Genomic DNA, 20,675 nt, shown 5'->3' with positions numbered 1-20,675 from the left:
CAATGTTGTGCTGGCCATTATAATTGTGACATTTTGAATTTTTATTACGTTACGCTGTTTACCAATTGGATTCATTTATTTTATGTTTTGCTAGATCGGACATTTCTGAACTCTGCAATACAAAATATAATTTTTTCTCAATGGGGCAAAAGGGGGCTAATTTGATCTCGTGTTTTTTTATTTTTTAAAATAACTTTAAAAGAACTGAATTGGGCATCTCATGTTTATACTTTATAAGGGCACAGACCATGGAAGAATGTTTTATCTTCCCGGTGTACCACTTTAAAACCATATTGACATCTTACAATTCAAACTTCACCACATGCCCTGACTGAAAACTGTGTCAAAGTGGCATATTTGTTATTTTCCCAGCATTGGACTGCTGCTGTATAAATAACATAGGTTCTTAATGTTTTCATATGTAATATGAATACTTAATATCAGGGGTGTCACTAGGGTCAAAGATCCGGGTCTCTGGCCCTGAACTTCTTGCGTTGAGCCCTGGATATCCGTGACCACAAAAGTTCAATCCTGTCATAGCGTGAAAGCTCCAATCTCTATCATTGTCCGTCTCCTAAGCCGCCGACAGCTATAGGCCTGCGGCTTATGAGATGTCAGCATGCCTACGCAGGAATCGCAATGATGTAATTGCATCACTCTGCCTCTTCAGGCTCGCCATAAAGGAAGATATGGAGACTGCAGTGTCAGGGATCAAGATTAGGTGAGTATTATCATTATTGTTTTTTTACATATGAGGGCCATAATAAGGTATAACAGGTTGTGGGGGCCATCATACTATATAGAGAAAAGTGGGGGCCCTCATACTATAGAGGGAGAAGTGGGTGCTCTTGTGGCGCCCCTGACCTGGTCAGGCACCACTGAGTACTGCACCCATGCTGGGGACAGTACAATACAGGTAATCCAAAAGGCTGACAGGGGTGTGGTACACAGGCGCATAGTAATCAGCTCTCACACATGTACCCATGAGAGGACCCCTGGGGATCCCAGGAGGGGGAAAAGCCTTGACCTTCACTGGAATAGTGGAGGGGGCCAAAAGCCTCCATCTCCTCTCAAGGGGTGTGGTAAGAGAGTCTGGTTGCTAGGTGGCGTAGGCAAGAACAGGAGAGGAGGAGCAGTGAGCCAGTTCAGTGTAGAGTCCAGGGAGCTCAAGTGAGGAGCAGATCCCTGGAGCTGTGCAATCTGACAGCGTCCGCGCAGTGGCTACAGACGGGGGAGAACGGTCAACTAGGAGTGCTACCTGAAAGCCAGCTTCAGCTAGGGAGTGCAACGGAGTGGGAAGTAAGGAGACTGCTAGAGAGCACCAGGCCCAACCGGGCGGCAGATCCCGAAGCGGAGATAGATCCAGCTGAGTGGAGTCCCTGAAGGTGATGCACCGACACAACACCTGTGGGGCTTCACATCTGGCGTCACGAACAGGATAAGGACTAGACCTGTTCAGACAGGTGACCATGTGCCTGGGCGGTCCGCTTGAAAAATTGGAAGCGCCGCCATATTGCCACCATGAAGAGCGCGCTGAAAAACAACAGCAGCCCGCGCTGGAAGAAGTTACCGCCCACGAAGAGGTGTGGCTACCCAGAGATCCCCTGCAGAGTTCTGACCTCGCTTGTGAAGAGAGCGGAAGCGTCCAGAGACGTCGGGACAGAAAGGGAGCCAGAAGCCTGCTGCTGGGAAAGGAGCTGCTGAAAGAGGCAGAGCGGAAACTGAACAGCTTGCTACTAGAGGCAACGACGAGTCCACTGCTGGGAAATCGTGCAGAAGACGGCGCAGAAGAAATGGCGTCTGACCGCAGAAACCCAGAACCGGGCTCCGCTGCCTGGTGGTATCGGGAGCTGGCCCAGTTCTGCGACCGACTGGAGACTCGGGTCGTGGAGCAGATCAGGGAAGAACGCATGGAACTTCTGGAGATGGCTGCCGCGGTTCAGGCCTATGAGAGGGGAACCGCACGACGAGTGCCAGACCGGACGGCGATGACTCAGACTCCGATGCTGCCACCGATGGGTGAGTCCAGTATTACCCCTGCCGGCCCGGATGCCCCGACCCCTGCTGCCACGCCCGCGGTCCCTGAAGAGGCGCCCGGCGCGGCGACGCTGAGCCAGGCCGCAGCCACGCCAGGTGCGGCCCGCCAAGCCCAGGCCGCCGCAGCGATGCCCTGCTCGGCCCGTCAAGCCCCGGCCGCCGCAGCGATGCCCTGCTCGGCCCGCCAAGCCCCGGCCGCCGCAGCGATGCCCTGCTCGGCCCACCAAGACCCGGTCCCTGCAGCGACGCCCAGCCCAGCCTGCACAGATCCCATCGCAGCTGCGACGCCGATCCAGGCCGCCGCCATACAGGGCGCGGCCCGCCAAGACCAGGCCGCCGCCATACAGGGCGCGGCCCGCCAAGACCAGGCCGCCGCCATACAGGGCGCGGCCCGCCAAGACCAGGCCGCCGCCATACAGGGCGCGGCCCGCCAAGACCAGGCCGCCGCCAAACAGGGCGCGGCCCGCCAAGACCAGGCCGCCGCCATGCCGGGCGCGGCCCGCCAAGACCAGGCCGCCGCCATGCCGGGCGCGGCCCGCCAAGACCAGGCCGCCGCCATGCCGGGCGCGGCCCGCCAAGACCAGGCCGCCACCATGCCAGGCGCGGCCCGCCAAGACCAGGCCGCCACCATGCCAGGCGCGGCCCGCCAAGAGATTGCATCACCACTTACCCCGGCCTGCAAGGCCAGAGCAGACACCGCTCCCCAGTCCAAAGAGGTCCCTGCTAGGAGGTCCCTGATAGGAGAGGACCCCGAATACTGGAAGCTGAAGGCTGACCTAGAGGCCCAGTTCCCACAGGAGATGGTGGATCGGTACCTGCTCCCTCCGCACACCCCCAAGGCGACTTCTGCAGTAACCCCGCCAAAGAGTCCCCCGCCTGGGCCTGTTGAAGAAAGCCCGTCCCCAGCACTGCCACCAAAGGAGTGTCAAGAAGAACTAAGGGGGAGAGGAGGCCAGGAAGCTGAGGAGCTGACTCTGGAGCCACCAGCAGTGGATCCATACTCAGAGCCGGAGATGTTGCCCTATTCCCGTTGGGATGAGGAAGACTTGACACAGTCCGCTGACGAAGATCTGCCTAAGTTCAAGTAAAGTACAGCAAGTTTTGACCAGTTTGGAAAGTTTGTTTTGCAACGTTTTAAAGTTCAAGAATGTGCCCACATAAACTATTGTGAGAAATAAACCTTAAGGCTATGAACTGGCTATAGCCACAAACTCTCGCAGTGTAAATAGTTACACCAGAGGGCACCACCACCACCAGAGTCAGCCTGTTTAGGGGCTTGGCTCGTCTGCAACCAGGAGGAGCCCGTCCGTATATAGGGCCTTGGCTCACCTGCGACCAGAGAGCATGCCTGTTTATGGGGCCTGGCTCTCCACCACAAAGAGGGTACCTGGTCAGCACCAACTGTGGAGGCCGCCTCTACATCCTGCCAGAAGCGGCTGAAGGCGCGGATCCACCAAGCCAGGTATACCCTGAAACCACCAGCCCATGTAAGCCGCCTCTACATCCTGCCAGAAGTGGCTGAAGCCGCGGCCAACGTGAAAGGGTTTTGGGTGGGTTAACGGACTTGTGGGTGGAGGGTGGTGATGTATGGTACTTGGTGCTTTTAAAAATGTTTTACATGTTTTAATGTTTTATGCATTTTAAAATGTTGTCTTGCAGCCCGAGGACGTGCTGGTGATAACTAAGGGGGAATGTGGCGCCCCTGACCTGGTCAGGCACCACTGAGTACTGCACCCATGCTGGGGACAGTACAATACAGGTAATCCAGAAGGCTGACCGGGGTGTGGAACACAGGCGCATAGTGATCAGGTCTCACACATGTACCCATGAGAGGACCCCTGGGGATCCCAGGAGGGGGAAAAGCCTTGACCTTCACTGGAATAGTGGAGGGGGCCAAAAGTCTCCATCTCCTCTCAAGGGGTGTGGTAAGAGAATCTGGTTGCTAGGTGGCGTAGGCAAGAACAGGAGAGGAGGGGCAGTGAGTCAGTTAGAGCAGAACTCCATAGGGCTCAGTGAGGAGCAGACCTGTGGGGCTGTTGCTGTCTAACAGCGCCCGCGCAGTGGCTACTGACGGGGGAGAACGGTCAACTAGGAGTGCTACCCGAAATCCATCTTCAGCTAGAGAGAGAGCAACGGAGTGGGAAGTAAGGAGACTGCTAGAGAGTACCAGGCCCAAACGGGCGGCAGATCCCGAAGCGGAGATAGATCCAGCTTTCTTTTGCTAAACCTGCCGGTGTGGGGCTCTCAAAGCCCACGCCACAACACCACAAAAAGCCGCAGCCACGTAGCCACAGTTAGGGCCCATAGCTCACAGGAGGCAAGAAGCTGGAGTGATCTGGCCCAGGCGACAAGCACACGGCGAACGAAGGGGAGAGAGGCTGCAGCATCTTCCCTGGGTGACCCCCATAGGGACTAAAAGTCGGGGTCACCCCAAACCACCAAGGGCTAAGGAAGGCGAGTTAGTAGTCACCCTCACAAGTCAGCCTGAAGGACACCTGGTTCCCGCCTGGTTCATCCCAGCTACGCCCGGGTTACTCACCCTGCCACCTGAAGTGAGTAAAAGCCCTTGAAAGACAATTCTGCCTGTGTGGAGTTATTCTGCGCCTTGTGGTACTACAAACCTACACCGGGCCCTGGGGCTTGCCTCACTCTCAGGAGGCTATTCCAACTAACTGCACACACCATCAGCCCCAGGCGTCCCCTAACCTGCAGTGGCGGTCCCCACTGACCGCAATACTGAGAGTGGCGTCACGATCAAAACCGAAGATTTCCTACCTGTGACCAGACAGATCCATCTACGTGGAGTCCCTGAAGGTAATGCACCGACACAGCAGCTGCACTTGCGGGGCTTCACACTCTCATACTATATAAGGAGAAGTAGGGGCCATCATATATAAAGAAAGGTGGAGTCATCATACTATATACCAGGAGTCTCAAACTCGGTTGGGTATATACCGTAGATTGCTCATAGAAAAAAACTGAATTTGGGGGGAAGCATTCTTTGCAGAACAAAGTGACATTTTAGTGATACCATAATTTTTTCTATACACCTTTGGTCACTTTTTTGAACATTTTTGCTAGTTTATTTTATTTTAGAATTTTGACCCACCTCTTGGTCCCCATCTTGTAGTAATGTGCCCATATTTGTCTCCATCCTGTAGTAACATTCTCATCCGTATCACCTACTTATAGTAATGTCCTCTTTCCTAGTTCTCTTCTGGTAGCAATGTCCCATCTTGTAGTACTGTGGCCATCCTGGTCCCCATACTGTAGTAATGTGCCCATCCTTGTCCTCATCCGATAGTACAGTCCTCATCTTATAGTAATGTGCCCATCCATCCTCGTCCTGTAGTAGTGTGCCCATCCTTGTCTCAATTCTGTAGTAATGTGTCTAATCTTGTCCCCTTGTAGTAATGTGCCCATCCTTGCTCCCATACTGTAGTAATGTGCCCATCCTTGTCTCCATCCTGCAGTAATGTGCCCATCTTTGTACTCATCCTGTAGTTATCTGCCCATCCTTGTCTTCATCCCTGTAGTAATGTTTCCATCCAGTAGTAATGTGCCCTAACCTTTTCCTCATCCTGTAGTAATGTGCCAATTCTTGTCCCCTTGTAGTAATGTGCTCATGCTGGTCCTCTTCTTGCAGTAATGTCCCCTTTCCTTGTCCCCTTCTTGTAGCAATGTCCCATCCTGTGGTAATATCCTCTATTTTGCCATTCTTTACATACTCATAAAAAAAGAAAGATTCTTCCCACTGTACTCCCTTCCCTCAGTGTTTTCTTTCCTGCTTCTTGAGACTCACAGGCAGTCAGACCCCTTGACTATCATGGCCAGTGCAGGGGCAGCTGCTTTCACTTGAATGTATAGCCAGAGCTGCACAGAGAAGCTCTCTGCACAGATATACCAAGAGCAGCCACCAGCCAATTAGAGGCTAGCAGCTGTCGTCATACACCGACATCAGCTGCTGGCCTCTGATTGGCGAATGGCTGCCATTAGTAAATCTGGACAGAGAGCTTCTCTGCGTGACATCTGCAATATATTCAAGTAAAATAAAGTGCTGACAGCGGCAGCCTCTGCACCGGCCACGATCGTTATGAGGTCTGCGAGCCTGCAGGTCACAAGAAGCAGCCTCAGGGGTTGCATGTGTGTCACCCCAGGGTTCAGTTACCACAAATATACCTGTACCTGGGGCAGGGAAGGATCTCCACATCAGGTAATCCCACATACAACATTTCCACTCCAAGCCTGGAGGGGGAGCTCTACAAGCTGAGTTCAGGTGAGCTACCCTTTCAAATCCAAGTTTGGAGGCGGAGTCAGAGAGACAGTTGACAGTTGGAGAAAAGGGGACTGTGCGAGCAGAGAGTGAGGGAAGACATCAAAATGGAGAGGGCTGTGCTTAGCCCGTACGAGTAACTGTGTGACCGCCTGAGGGATCAGGAGTGAGGCAAAAGAGGAGTGACCGGGGAGGTGGAGCCAGACCGGTTCATCCCCGATGAACAGCACTGATTACCGGACACCGGCGTCTGAGATTGTGAGGGATCTAATCTACCCAGCAATAAAGACCGGGGCCAGGGAGACTCCAAATCTCCTGGCTGCAGCAGCACCTGAAGGCAAAGCTGCTACACAGAGCTTAGGGACCGCAGTGAGTACAGCAGTGCCCCTTAGAGAAGCTCCCGCCGCCTGCCATACAGGTGAAGACAGTGAGAGAGGGACAAGGTTTAGCTACAGGCAGCCTAGGACCAAGGAGAGACAGCGCAGCAGGGAGGCCTCACAACTGACCTGGTGCAGAGATCCTGAACTGTTCCCAGATTACCCAAAAACTGTCACATCAGAAACTGAACCCACTTTTAATAACACCTGCAAGTAAAACCTGGTCAGAGTTAATGAATTGGTGTGACACACTTTATTTCTTCATCTGAGGAGCCATAGGCTGCTGCACAAAAGTGACAGTTGAAAAGGCTGTGAAGAAAAACCGCCATATCTGTGTACTACTAAAACTGCCCTGGGGATCCTGCTTCACCTATGGGAAGCGTAAACAACTGGCTGCCTAACCATCACCCCAGAGGTCTGACCTGCAGCCCCAGTAACCATACTGGAACCGTAGGTGGCGTCACAAAATACTTTTATGTTTTTATTTTTTTTTTCTTCATTATTTTTTTTTTATTTTATTTTTTTTTTAAATTTTTATTATTTACTGACTTTCAGCGACCACCAGGGCCATGGACCCGGGCACAGGCCCCCGTGACATAATCCCATTAACCAACACTCGGAACCAAGTACCCCACGGCCCTGGGGCGGGTCAGCTTTTGAGTTCCCCCTTAGTTAAATTCAGTACTCCTGGACTGGAAACACAAACTTATAAAACATTAGCAACAATAAAGAATAGTACAAAGTCTTAAAAAATAAAAATTACAAAAAACAATAAAATGGAGAAATGCAGGCCTTCCGCTGCAAACTGTGAGTATGGTATATGTAAGAAAGTTTTTGACCACTACCAGTCCTGTGGTCCACTGGTCCATATGTCAATAAAAGTTCAAGAAGATGCAAAAGTTCATGCAAAAAGTCCTGCAGGCTCAATACGTTTGACGGTTATGGATTTACTTAGTTGCAATAAACAAAGAAATAAAACATTTTTACATTTTACTAACTACTACACTTTCTATTTAATATTCTGCTACATAACGGGATGGGGGCTGACCAAAGTTGCTACAGCTAGACCTACATAATGCCTGTGTCTCAACTGGTCGGTGCGGTGTACTGGTACCTATTGCTGGTGCTATGCGTGCAATATCTACTAGTCTGCATGAGGATCTACGCAATATTGATATGCATGAATGTTGTCTTAAGGGGTACTTTGCACGCTGCGACATCGCTAGCGATCTCGTTAGCGATGTGAAATTCTAGAGCGCAAGTGCGATCTTTTGAGATCGCACATGCGTAAAATGACCTATGTGCGATCTCAAAAGATTGCACTTGCGATCTAGAATTTCACATCGCTAACGAGATCGCTAGCGATGTCGCAGCGTGCAAAGTACCCCATAGTCTTACCATAGGACTGGCAGGTTCACCAATAGCAGGGTTCTCTGGTTCTACTGCGACAGGTAGTTCTTCTGAAACTTCGACAGGTTCTACCAGTCTTCCTGGGACTTCTACTGGTTGAGTGGTAGTCAATAATGGTATTATTATGGCTTCATTGTACTGAGGCCAACTTTCAGGAAAATCACCAAGTACTGTTTGTATCATCTTCTCTTTCTTTTCCTCCTTAGGTGGAGGTTTACAGGGGATGACTTCTTTTGGCTTCAACTGTTCAGGACATTCTTAAGGTGGTCTCTAGAAACTGCCGCTGACGTTTTTCCCTTATTCTTGCTGATTAAGCAGATTTTCTTGTTGTCAAATTTAGAGGGCAATACTGTGTATGATTCTGCTTCCCACTGGTCATCAAGCTTATGGGTACTTCTTTGTCTTTTTAGAACCATCTCTCCAGGTATTAAAGGAGCAGCTGGTGCATTCTTGTTATAATCTTTCTCTTGCCTTTCTCTAATTTGGTCTAGGCTTCTTTCTATGCACTCATGTACCTTTTTGTACTGCACCATCTGAACATCTCTCCTGGGTACCACTATTTGCCACATCCCACACTATGAAGAAAAAGACATGGATCGCACATCCCAAAAATACAATGATCTAAAGCCGCTAGGCAAAAAATTAAATAGAACATGAGGTTCTTTTGTTACCATTCTGATCAGATTGTATTAAGCCCACTGCCACGTCACGGCAAACCTCTTGAGTGGGTCCCTAACCTGACCTTTTTGTGCGGCACTGTGCACTGACCACCGCCGCAGCGACAAAGCACCAGCAGGGCGGGCGACCTGATGCCTCACAGCACCCAAGCTGCAAGACAAAGACCCCAAGGCTCCAGGCCGCGCCGCCCCACTGACACGACAACACCACAACAGCAGCCACCACACAGCACCAGCACACAGTGAGAGGAGCTGTGCACTCACCTCCCACTGGCTCCCATATGTAGACTGGGAGCAAAAAGAAGGCTGACCCCTCTTGCAGTCTCCTGCTGATTAAAATCCCCTGTGCCAAATGGGGAGAGTACAGATCCAAGCAAAAAAAGAGAGGGATAGAACGTTGTATAACACACTATGAAGAAAAAGACATGGATCGCACATCCCAAAATACAATGATCTAAAGCCGCTAGGCAAAAAATTAAATAGAACATGAGGTTCTTTTGTTACCATTCTGATCAGATTGTATTAAGCCCACTGCCACGTCACGGCAAACCTCTTGAGTGGGTCCCTAACCTGACTTTTTTGTGCGGCACTGTGCACTGACCACCTCCGCAGCGACAAAGCGCCAGCAGGGCAGGCGACCTGATGCCTCACAGCACCCATGCTGCAAGACAAAGCCCCCAAGACTCCAGGCCGCGCCGCCCCACTGACACGACACCACCACAACAGCAGCCACCACACAGCACCAGCACACAGTGAGAGGAGCTGTACACTCACCTCCCACTGGCTCCCATATGTAGACTGGGAGCAAAAAGAAGGCTGACCCCTCTTGCAGTCTCCTGCTGATTAAAATCACCTGTGCCAAATGGGGAGAGTGCAGATCCAAGCAAAAAGAGAGAGGGATAGAATGTTGTATAACACACTATGAAGAAAAAGACATGGATCGCACATCCCAAAAATACAATGATCTAAAGCCGCTAGGCAAAAAATTAAATAGAACATGAGGTTCTTTTGCTGTTGTGGTGGTTTCGTGACAGTCGAGCGGTGCGGCCTGGAGCCTTGGGGGCTTCGCCTTGCAGCATGGGTGCTGTGAGGCACCAGGTCGCCCGCCCTGCTGGCGCTTTGTCGCTGCGGCGGTGGTCAGTGCACAGTGCCGCACAAAAGGGTCAGGTTAGGGACCCACTCAAGAGGTTTGCCGTGACGTGGCAGTGGGCTTAATACAATCTGATCAGAATGGTAACAAAAGAACCTCATGTTCTATTTAATTTTTTGCCTAGCGGCTTTAGATCATTGTATTTTTGGGATGTGCGATCCATGTCTTTTTCTTCATAGTGTGTTATTTGCCACATCCCCGCAAGGTTCGAATCCTGTTCGTGACGCCAAAAGCTGACCCGCCCCAGGGCCGTGGGGTACTTGGTTCCGGGTGTTGGTTAATGGGATTATGTCACGGGGGCCTGTGCCCGGTTCTGTGGCCCTGGTGGTTGCTGAAAGTCAGTAAATAATAAAAATAAAAACAAAATAAAATAGAAAAAAAATTAAAAAAAAATAAAAGTATTTCGTGACGCCACCTACGGTTCCAGTATGGTTACTGGGGCTGCAGGTCAGACCTCTGGGGTGATGGTTAGGCAGCCAGTTATTTACGCTTCCCGTAGGTGAAGCAGGATCCCCAGGGCAGTTTTAGTAGTACACAGATATGGCGGTTTTTCTTCACAGCCTTTTCAACTGTCACTTTTGTGCAGCAGCCTATGGCTCCTCAGATGAAGAAATAAAGTGTGTCACACCAATTCATTAACTCTGACCAGGTTTTACTTGCAGGTGTTATTAAAAGTGGGTTCAGTTTCTGATGTGACAGTTTTTGGGTAATCTGGGAACAGTTCAGGATCTCTGCACCAGGTCAGTTGTGTTGCCTCCCTGCTGCGCTGTGTCTCTCCTTGGTCCTAGGCTGCCTGTAGCTACACCTTGTCCCTCTCTCACTGTCTTCACCTGTATGGCAGGCGGCGGGAGCTTCTCTAAGGGGCACTGCTGTACTCACTGCGGTCCCTAAGCTCTGTGTAGCAGCTTTGCCTTCAGGTGCTGCTGCAGCCAGGAGATTTGGAGTCTCCCTGGCCCCGGTCTTTATTGCTGGGTAGATTAGATCCCTCACAATCTCAGACGCCGGTGTCCGGTAATCAGCACTGTTCATCGGGGATGAACCGGTCTGGCTCCACCTCCCCGGTCACTCCTCTTTTGCCTCACTGATCCCTCAGGCGGTCACACAGTTACTCGTACGGGCTAAGCACAGCCCTCTCCATTTTGATGTCTTCCCTCACTCTCTGCTCGCACAGTCCCCTTTTCTCCAACTGTCAACTGTCTCTCTGACTCCGCCTCCAAACTTGGATTTGAAAGGGTACCTCACCTGAACTCAGCTTGTAGAGCTCCCCCTCCAGGCTTGGAGTGGAAATGTTGTATGTGGGATTACCTGATGTGGAGATCCTTCCCTGCCCCAGGTACAGGTATATTTGTGGCAACTGAACCCTGGGGTGCCACACATGCAACCAACGGGGCTGTGTGTTTGAGACTGATGCTATATAGGGAGAAGTAGGGACCATCATACTATACAGGTATAAGTGGGAGCCCTCATACTATATAGTGAGACGTGGGGCCCCTCCTACTGTATGGTAAGAAGTGAGGGCTCTCGTACAATATAGAGAAAAGTGGAGGCCCTCATACTATATATGGAGAAGTGGGGGAACTCATACTATATAGCAAGAAGTGGGGCCCTCATATGATATAATAAGTGAGGGCCCTCATACTATATAGGGAGAAATGGAGGCCATAATAATATATAGGGAGAAGTGGCGGTCCTCACACTAAATAATGAGATGTGAGGGTCCTCACACTACATATGGAGAAGTGGATGCCCTCATATTATATAAGAAGAAGTGGTTGTCATCATGCTATATAGTGAGAAGTGGGGTCTCCCATACTATATAGTGAGAAGTCTGGTAAGCTGGGGTGGAGCCCGGGAAGAGTCTCAAGGAGGCCCTAAAATGTTGCTAATATGAGGCCCTGAAACTCTTGGTGGCAGCCCTGGTTGAAGGAACCATCATACAGACCATCATACAGTGTATAGAGAGCTGTAGGGACTAATATACAACATATAGGGTGTTGTGGGGCCCATTATACAGTGTAGAGGGCACTCTAGGAACTATCTTACAGTGCAAAGAGAGCTGCTAGACCATCATACAATATAAAAGAGGACTGTGGGGGCACTCCATTCATTTTTTGTTTTAAATGGATGCATTTTTTTGTTTTGATTGGGGTTTCCGAGGGAATTATTACTTTTTTTTACTTAAAGGGGATACTCAAGGGTATTTATTGCTTGGAGGGGGCACTTGGGATATTATAACTTTCAAGATTATTAGGCATTATTACTTGTTAGGTAGTGTGGGCTTTACTAATTTCTATGGGACATTATGTTTAGAGGCCCTCTCTGACGCACTACCTTTGTATCATTAATTGGTGGAGGTGTAATCATAGTAATGAGATATGTCGCGGGCGGGGAGGAGGGTGTTAACACTGCGCTCACCCCTCTGCTCGGGTCCGGCTGCTGCTGCTCAGTGGTGGCTCGAGCGGTGGGCCGGATCCCGGGGGTCTCGAGCGGCGCTCCTCACCCGTGAGTGAAAGGGGATTGGGTTTTGGGATATAGTTTATTGTCCGTGATGCCACCCACGGTTGTGGTGATTTGTTGACACCACCGCTGCTCCGTATGGGGATCCCGGGAGTGATGGTATGGAGCAGCTAGATGTTAGTCCTCCCCTCCGTGGGTAGGGGGTTGGTTGTCCCGGGGCCCAGTGATGAGGTGGGAGATGTAGGGCTTGGTGGGCGCAGGGACGCGGGGGCAGCGCTGTGCCTTGCGGCACTGTGGTACTCACTCAGCCTGAGACGATGACACAGTTCTCGGTAAAACACACGGCTGGAAAGACGGTTCCCACGGACGGCTGCACTTGCTTTTCCCCAGTAGTTGACGGTGACGGTCCCTTTGTCCTGCACCTAAGATGATGATGGTTGCGATGGGTTCCCACCGGTAACCCGCTCCCCGGCTTGGGTATAGGCCGGAGGAGCCCTAGTTTGCCCGCAGGCGCTGGCCCTGAGAAACTGGTGCCCTGGCGGTGGCGGTGTCTCTCCGTTACGGTTGGGCTGTTGCCTTCAATCGGGACTTGGTTGTTGGGAGACAGTCGTCCCCTTCACTGACGGATTTGGCAAATTATGGCGACTCCTAGCCTTGCCGGGATCCGAAAGGCCCCTGCCCTGGTGCTGACTGTTCTTCGTATACTGCTCCAGACCGCCGGGTCACCACCCGTCCGCGGTCCTTCCAGCAACCTCCGAGCAGTTCCCCTGCAGACTATCACCGCCGTCTGCTGACCTTGCTGTCACTGTCCGGGGCACACACCCGGACTAACTTCAGGCTTTCTTAACTGTTTCTTTTCTGTCACCACTCTTACTGTCCTCCTTTACCACTTCACCAGCTTCACTCTCACTTCCTTTCACTTTCCCTGCCCTAGCTGGACTCCACTCTAGCCCTCAGCTAGACTTCAACTCTCAAGCTCATCTGCCTGGTTTTCCCGCCTCCAGAGCTGTGAACTCCTCGGTGGGTGGAGCCAACCGCCTGGCCCACCCCCTGGTGTGGACATCAGCCCCTGGAGGAAGGCAATAAGGATTTTTGGTTAGCCTTGGTGTTCCTAACTGGGGTGTAGGGTGTGGTGGTGTTATGACCTGTGACCCCTGGCTTGCCCAGGGCGTCACATTCCCCCTTAGCAAAATGCAGACCGTCCGCGGACTGCCCGTCCAACACCGGTTTTATTTTCTGAAAATATATAAAAGGTAAAACGGTAAACATATATACAATTTATAGCATCATCCTACATCGGGAGGTTCAGCACTTAAACGTTGCAAACGGTTTACGGTTACGGTCTCTGCTCTCTCCCACTCAAGTAACCTGGCCCTGATGCTGCCCCTAAAACCCAGGAAGCACCCCTTGACCCAAGTCTAGCACAAGTTACCCGAGCGGGATCTGTCCTTCCCCTCCAGAGGGTAGCCACCGGTTTTTATGGTGGCTGGGCCCCAGCCGGCTCTACTGCGGGCCCTCCCTCCAACCTGCCTCTCCGGAGGCGGCACTGCGGAAACGGTAACGGTAAAACAACTTATTTACATTCCACTAACGTTTGTGGTTGCCCTGCAAGTTCACGGGCTTGTCCATGAGCAGTTATTCATGCAACTTTTTAAACGGTCCCCATGGGGACAACGGTGCCGGCAACGGCCGGTTTTCTAATCACAGTTAATCAGGTGAACTTTTCGGTAATCATCATTTTACTTATCATCTTTGCAAACAAAAACTCAGTTGTGGTCCCAACGGGGACTGGACAACGGTGCTCCGCTGCCATTACTCCTGGTAGTCGGCTTCGGCTTCATCTGAGGGAGGGGGTGCAGAACTCACACGGCTCTCCTGGCTGCCCCTCAGTTTTGCATCTAGGGCGAACCACCCCCTCTCTCCACAGTGTCGGGTATACTGTGCGATGTCACCCGGCATCAGGTTACGGCCAGGATGCTCCTCAGGCAGGTGGGCATTCACATCCCGCCGGGCTACAAACACTTCGGCCTCCAGGCCCGGTTCATATATAAACCCATAGCCTCGGCGGACATCAAACCGCCTCACCTGCCCTTCGTACAGCGGGCCCCGGACACGGAACGTCGCCTGGTGGAGATTCTCCTTCTCTCGGATTGCCTGTGCCACCAATTCTGCTTTCCTCTTTTCCCTCTCGCCGATCTCTGGGCCCAGCGGTACCGGCTCTCTGTCCCAATATGGCGCTGCTGCGAGCTCCGGCCCACGGGTCGGGCCCCGCGGGACATTCTGGATGCTGCCCACTGTCAGGGATCTGGGCGGCGGGTCCCGCGGTGTCTTGGCCTTGGGCGCTGCCTTGCAGCAACAACCCGGCGCCACCTCAGCCGAGGTGTGGGGGATGGGCACAGGGGCTTTCCGCGTCTGGGCCTTCGGCTCGGAACGGGTCACCAGCTCCGGCTCGGGGGACTTCTCAGGGGATGCCTCCGGTGCAGACTTTGGGGCCTTCCATGGCAACACCTCCGGTCGACTACGGGATCCGGCTGCAGGTCGGCCCGCCTGGGCGGGGATGTGGGGTATCGCTGCCGGTTGCGGTGGCAGCGGGCCTAGTGGCGGGGTCACAGCTTCCGAGATGGGTGGCGAGGGAGGCAACAGAGCGAGAGGGCTTGGACCGGGTCCCGCAGCCGCGATGACCGGCCCTTCAAGGGCATCGGGGCGTGGGTCACTCACCCTCCCTTCCTCCGCTTCCTCCTCGCGTCTCCGCACGGCTGCTATAACGTCCGCCATGTCAGTCTCCCACTCCTCCGTGAGGAGCTGCATCCTGACCTGCAGCCGTTGGTAGAGCTGCGCGGTCCCGATCTCCACCCACGCCGCGGTTCCAGGCGCGGGGGCTACGGTGTCGCGGGACGGCATCCACATGGTGACTTCTTCCAGGAACAGGGTGACTGCAGAGTCCTGGCGTCCCTGCTTCTATAGCTGCGCTCACATGCAGCCAGCCGCCATCGCATCCCCCTTAGCTTCTTTTCAGCCCCTCCCCTGTTGGGGCGGGGTTTTGGCCTTCGCGCCTCTGCTACTCGAGAAGACGCTCGAGCGGGAACTTTTCGCGCCAAAGATGGCGACTTCTGAAATTTTTCAGCCGGATACCTCCGGCGGTCACAAGGCGCACCTCTACCCAACGGCAGAGTGGTAAGATCCTGTTCATGATGCCAAGTTGTCGCGGGCGGGGAGGAGGGTGTTAACACTGCGCTCACCCCTCTGCTCGGGTCCGGCTGCTGCTGCTCAGTGGTGGCTCGAGCGGTGGGCCGGATCCCGGGGGTCTCGAGCGGCGCTCCTCGCCCGTGAGTGAAAGGGGATTGGGTTTTGGGATATAGTTTATTGTCCGTGACGCCACCCACGGTTGTGGTGATTTGTTGACACCACCGCTGCTCTGTATGGGGATCCCGGGAGTGATGGTATGGAGCAGCTAGATGTTAGTCCTCCCCTCCGTGGGTAGGGGGTTGGTTGTCCCGGGGCCCAGTGATGAGGTGGGAGATGTAGGGCTTGGTGGGCGCAGGGACGCGGGGGCAGCGCTGTGCCTTGCGGCACTGTGGTACTCACTCAGCCTGAGACGATGACACAGTTCTCGGTAAAACACACGGCTGGAAAGACGGTTCCCACGGACGGCTGCACTTGCTTTTCCCCCAGTAGTTGACGGTGACGGTCCCTTTGTCCTGCACCTAAGATGATGATGGTTGCGATGGGTTCCCACCGGTAACCCGCTCCCCAGCTTGGATATAGGCCGGAGGAGCCCTAGTTTGCCTGCAGGCGCTGGCACTGAGAAACTGGTGCCCTGGCGGTGGCGGTGTCTCTCCGTTACGGTTGGGCTGTTGCCTTCAATCGGGACTTGGTTGTTGGGAGACAGTCGTCCCCTTCACTGACGGATTTGGCAAATTATGGCGACTCCTAGCCTTGCCGGGATCCGAAAGGCCCCTGCCCTGGTGCTGACTGTTCTTCGTATACTGCTCCAGACCGCCGGGTCACCACCCGTCCGCGGTCCTTCCAGCAACCTCCGAGCAGTCCCCCTGCAGACTATCACCGCCGTCTGCTGACCTTGCTGCCACTGTCCGGGGCACACACCCGGACTAACTTCAGGCTTTCTTAACTGTTTCTTTTCTGTCACCACTCTTACTGTCCTCCTTTACCACTTCACCAGCTTCACTCTCACTTCCTTTCACTTTCCCTGCCCTAGCTGGACTCCACTCTAGCCCTCAGCTAGACTTCAACTCTCAAGCTCATCTGCCTGGTTTTCCCGCCTCCAGAGCTGTGAACTCCTCAGTGGGTGGAGCCAACCGCCTGGCCCACCCCCTGGTGTGGACATCAGCCCCTGGAGGAAGACAACAAGGATTTTTGGTTAGCCTTGGTGTTCCTAACTGGGGTGTAGGGTGTGGTGGTGTTATGACCTGTGACCCCTGGCTTGCCCAGGGCGTCACAGATAGTTTTTGAAGTATTGGGGTTACTGCTCCATGACGGAAAAATCCGTAGGATGGGGAGTTTTTGCAGATTAGGAATTAATGAGAACAGTGCAATCTAAGAAGTCAGATGTTTCTTTGTTGTAATCTCTGCAGGGGAGTCCTGGCTGAAAAAGGTTATTGTGTACTACTCCACCAGAAAGAACGTCAGCTGTAAGTTACTGTAAGTCACTATACTGTATATATCTATAGTGTAATCTCTGTACTATGGTTGGCAGGACTGGTATCTATCACTAATATATATATATATATATATATATATATATATATATATATATATATCTTTAATAGTTAATAGCACTTTGTTCTTGTGTTTCTTTTTTGTTTTAGTTTAGCAAAAGCTTAATGCATTTCGGCATTAGGTTGTGGTATGTGTATGGTGATATTATTGGTCTGCATATAATGTGTGTTGTTTTGTAGAGGTAACGGTCATATTCTAATATTATGTACACTTTATGCAGTGGACATGGTAGTGGACATTGTATAGCGGTATTATTTTGGCCTTGTATAGTAGTTATTTTGGTAATATTGGTCTTTCTATAGTGTGTTTTAGTGTTAGCAACAGTGATGTAATTTAATTATATGTGTAGAGATCTTCTTTTAAGTGGTGGAGAGGTCATATGGGGAGACATTTACTTTTGGGCTAAGGTCCCTAATTTTTTAATTGGTTAAAATATATAGCCATAGCTGTTACTTACCCTCCTTGAATCAGTTGCACTTTTATTGCACCACTGCCATCACTAGTTGGAGTAGCAAAGCATTGATCTACTCGAAGAACAAAATCAGGGTCAGGGAATTTTGTTATCATTCCAAAATATAATGTTGTTCCAATTGTTAATTCTTGCTGTTGTGACTGTTCTAAGGGCTGTGTGAATGATGGGTTAGTATAGGCTGCAAGTGTTGTGCCGGAATCACCGTCAATGCCACCTGTATCCAGATTCTCGGTGCTGTTAGAGACAATGGACGTATTAGAATATAACAGATAAACCTGCACTACTCAATGAGCTTTCATGTTTTCATTTATTTTCTATATACTCTACAGCTATTACTACGATGTTCAGTCGTTGGCATACATACGTCATAACAGGCTTGAACACGGTGTATAGTGAAGTCTCCATGGTAATATTGTATGTGCAGGAGAACTGCATGCTAAGGTTTCCCACAGTGATAACACCATTGCTGATCTGTCCTGGAATATTAACGGTATTTGCAAAAGTAACATGGGTCACATTTTTCTGCAAGTAGGAGACAAAAAGAAGTGGAAAATGAAAATAAAGCTAATTTATTAAATAAGGAATCTGCCTGCAAACACACAGTGGGTACGGAAAGTATTCAAACCCCTTTAAATATTTCACTCTTTGTTTCACTGCAGCCATTTGGTAAATTCAAAAAAGTTCATTTTTTTTCCTCATTAATGTGCACTCTGCACCCCATCTTGACTGAAAAAAACAGAAATGTAGAAAGTTTTGCAAATTTATTAAGCAAGAGTAACTGAAATATCACATGATCATAATTATTCAGACCCTTTCCTCAGACACTCATATTTAATCACATGCTAGCCATTTCCTTGTGTGATCCTGCTTGAGATGGTTCTACTCCTTCATTGGAGTCCAGCTGTGTTTAATTAAACTGATAGGACTTGATTTGGAAAGGCACATACTTTGCCACAATTCTGTCTCTGAGCTCCTTGGGCAGTTCCTTTGACCTCATGAGTAAAAAATTTAAAGGGGTCTGAATACTTTCCTTACCCACTGTATATTACATAAAATGTGGATACGTGTGGGTTTCCTCCATGTTCTCTGTTTTTTCCCACACTCAAAATACATACTGATAGGGGATTTTGATTGTGAGCCCCAATGGGGACAGTAACGAGGATGTCTGGAAAGTGCTGTGGAACTAATCCCTTCACCCCGGGGTGATTTTCCATTTTTCTTTTTTCCTCCCCTTTTTCCAAGAGCCATTACTTTTTTTTTTTCCAAAACGTTTTTTATTGATTTTTCAAATTTGTAAAAACATGACAAGTATCATTGCAAAAGAAGAACATTCGTCTGACAAAATGTGACATAGAGGTGGGTGATACCCCAATTTGGAGTTCCATGTTGCTGTTCGATTTAAGATAGTATACAGTAACATTAAACCAAAACATAGGTAATGAAATATAATATAACATATGCAATACAATTCGTTAAATCTCTGTGTCGTCCCTGAATGATTTCAATTTTGCTAGCGTGTCTTGGTATTCCCAACCGTCTCGTCTCCCCCTCCCGCCAGAGCCCCCTCCTAGGTGATTCTCAGTTTACCCAGGCTGTCCTGAATATCGCTCAGGATATACCACTCCGAGTGAACAAAAGGTGCCATCAGGTTAATTATTTCTCCCTGTGTGAATTGGCTTTCAATAAAATGTCTCCATCTCACAAAAAACTTGGCTGTCAACCCATCTTTATCCCTCTCCGCTTCTAGTTTTTCCCACTTCAGAAGGTTGTGTAGTTCGCCCACAACCTCCTTTATGGATGGGCCCTCCCTTTGAATCCAGTGTTTTAAGATGCAACGCTTAGCTATCATGGCTATGTCATGCATTATTGCGTATTTCCTCTTTTCCTGCGTGCTCGGTCCTCCTCCTACTCCTCCCTCAAAGGAGTGGAAAATCCACACCATTAAGTCTAGTTTGCTGAAAATTCCCCATGTTGACTGGGCAAATAGTCTGACTTGGTTCCAGAACCTAGCGATTGTCTCACATTCCCATAGCCCATGCAGCATATCCGTTTTTTCTTTTTGACACTTAGGACACCACCTATCCCTACCTGGTATGTTGAAACCTATAATGGCCCTATGTAGAATTCTGAATTGAGTGTCTCTCCATCTCTCATTGGTAATATGTTTCCGCACTTGTACCCATCCTCTCAGTATATCATCCACCACTTCTTCCCTTCCCAATTGTTTCCCCCACGCTTTTAAAGTCCGACTATCCTCCCGTGAGATAAGCACCCCCTTAGCGATCGATAAATTTTAGAGACATTTATACTTGTTACATCACATTCCAGTAACTCATCAATCGAACTTCTGTTCAGCTCTTTTCCAACCACACCCAGGTCTCCTATTATTCCATGTTTCAATTGTTCATACTGGATGACATGTGAGCTATTAAGGTTGTACTTATCCAACACTTCCCGACCTGTCATCCACCTCCTGTCCTCCACATTCATAACATCTATCATTCTCCTGACTCCCCTCTCTTTCCATCTAGTAAATAGCTTGTTTTCTCGTCCCAGGGGAAAATTTGGGAATGCCCAGGGGTTCAAGTACTTGGACACTTTCCATGAGAGCCCCAGTTTTTTCCTTACCGACTTCCATGTTAGCATGGTGTCTCGGAATATAATTGAGTTCCTTATGTGCCCTTCAACCCTGGATAGTGGGGAGTGCAGAATGGACGTCAGATCCCACGGTGACGCATATTTAGTTTCCATCGCATGATCTGAGTGCCTACTCGTTCCTCTCACCCAATCAATTACATGCCTCATGATACATACAAGATTATACCCTTGGACATCTGGAAAGTTTAGACCTCCCTCCTCTGCTGACTTCATCAGCGTACGCAGCTTTATTCTGGGTTTCCTTCCCCTCCACAGAAATTCTGTATACGCGGAGTTGAGCTTATTCACATCCTTTAGTTTTAGCAATAGCGGGATTGTCTGGAAGGGATACAGCAGCCTAGGAAAGCTCATCATTTTTATCAGGTGGCATCTTGCCAGTAATGGAAGTGGCAGACCTTTCCATCCCTTTAATTGAACTATAATTTTC

General features: G+C 50.5%; 1 protein-coding gene across 1 annotated transcript in view; it reads right to left on the bottom strand.

The window, feature by feature from the left end:
* Positions 1–20,675, bottom strand: part of LOC142289876 (pancreatic secretory granule membrane major glycoprotein GP2-like) — a 113,868-nt gene that overhangs the window by 19,601 nt on the left and 73,592 nt on the right. The window contains exons 6-7 of the mRNA XM_075333818.1: positions 17,955–18,112; positions 17,576–17,824 (exon numbers count right to left, since the gene is read on the bottom strand). Coding sequence (XP_075189933.1) covers positions 17,576–17,824; positions 17,955–18,112 — 407 coding nt within the window. The remainder of the gene's footprint in view (positions 1–17,575; positions 17,825–17,954; positions 18,113–20,675) is intronic.

This window comes from Anomaloglossus baeobatrachus, chromosome 2 (genome assembly GCF_048569485.1).
Source record: "Anomaloglossus baeobatrachus isolate aAnoBae1 chromosome 2, aAnoBae1.hap1, whole genome shotgun sequence".
NCBI classification, from domain to species: domain Eukaryota; kingdom Metazoa; phylum Chordata; class Amphibia; order Anura; family Aromobatidae; genus Anomaloglossus; species Anomaloglossus baeobatrachus.
The sequence above is the reverse complement of the archived record's forward strand: the minus strand, read 5'-3'. Positions and strand labels throughout refer to the sequence as shown.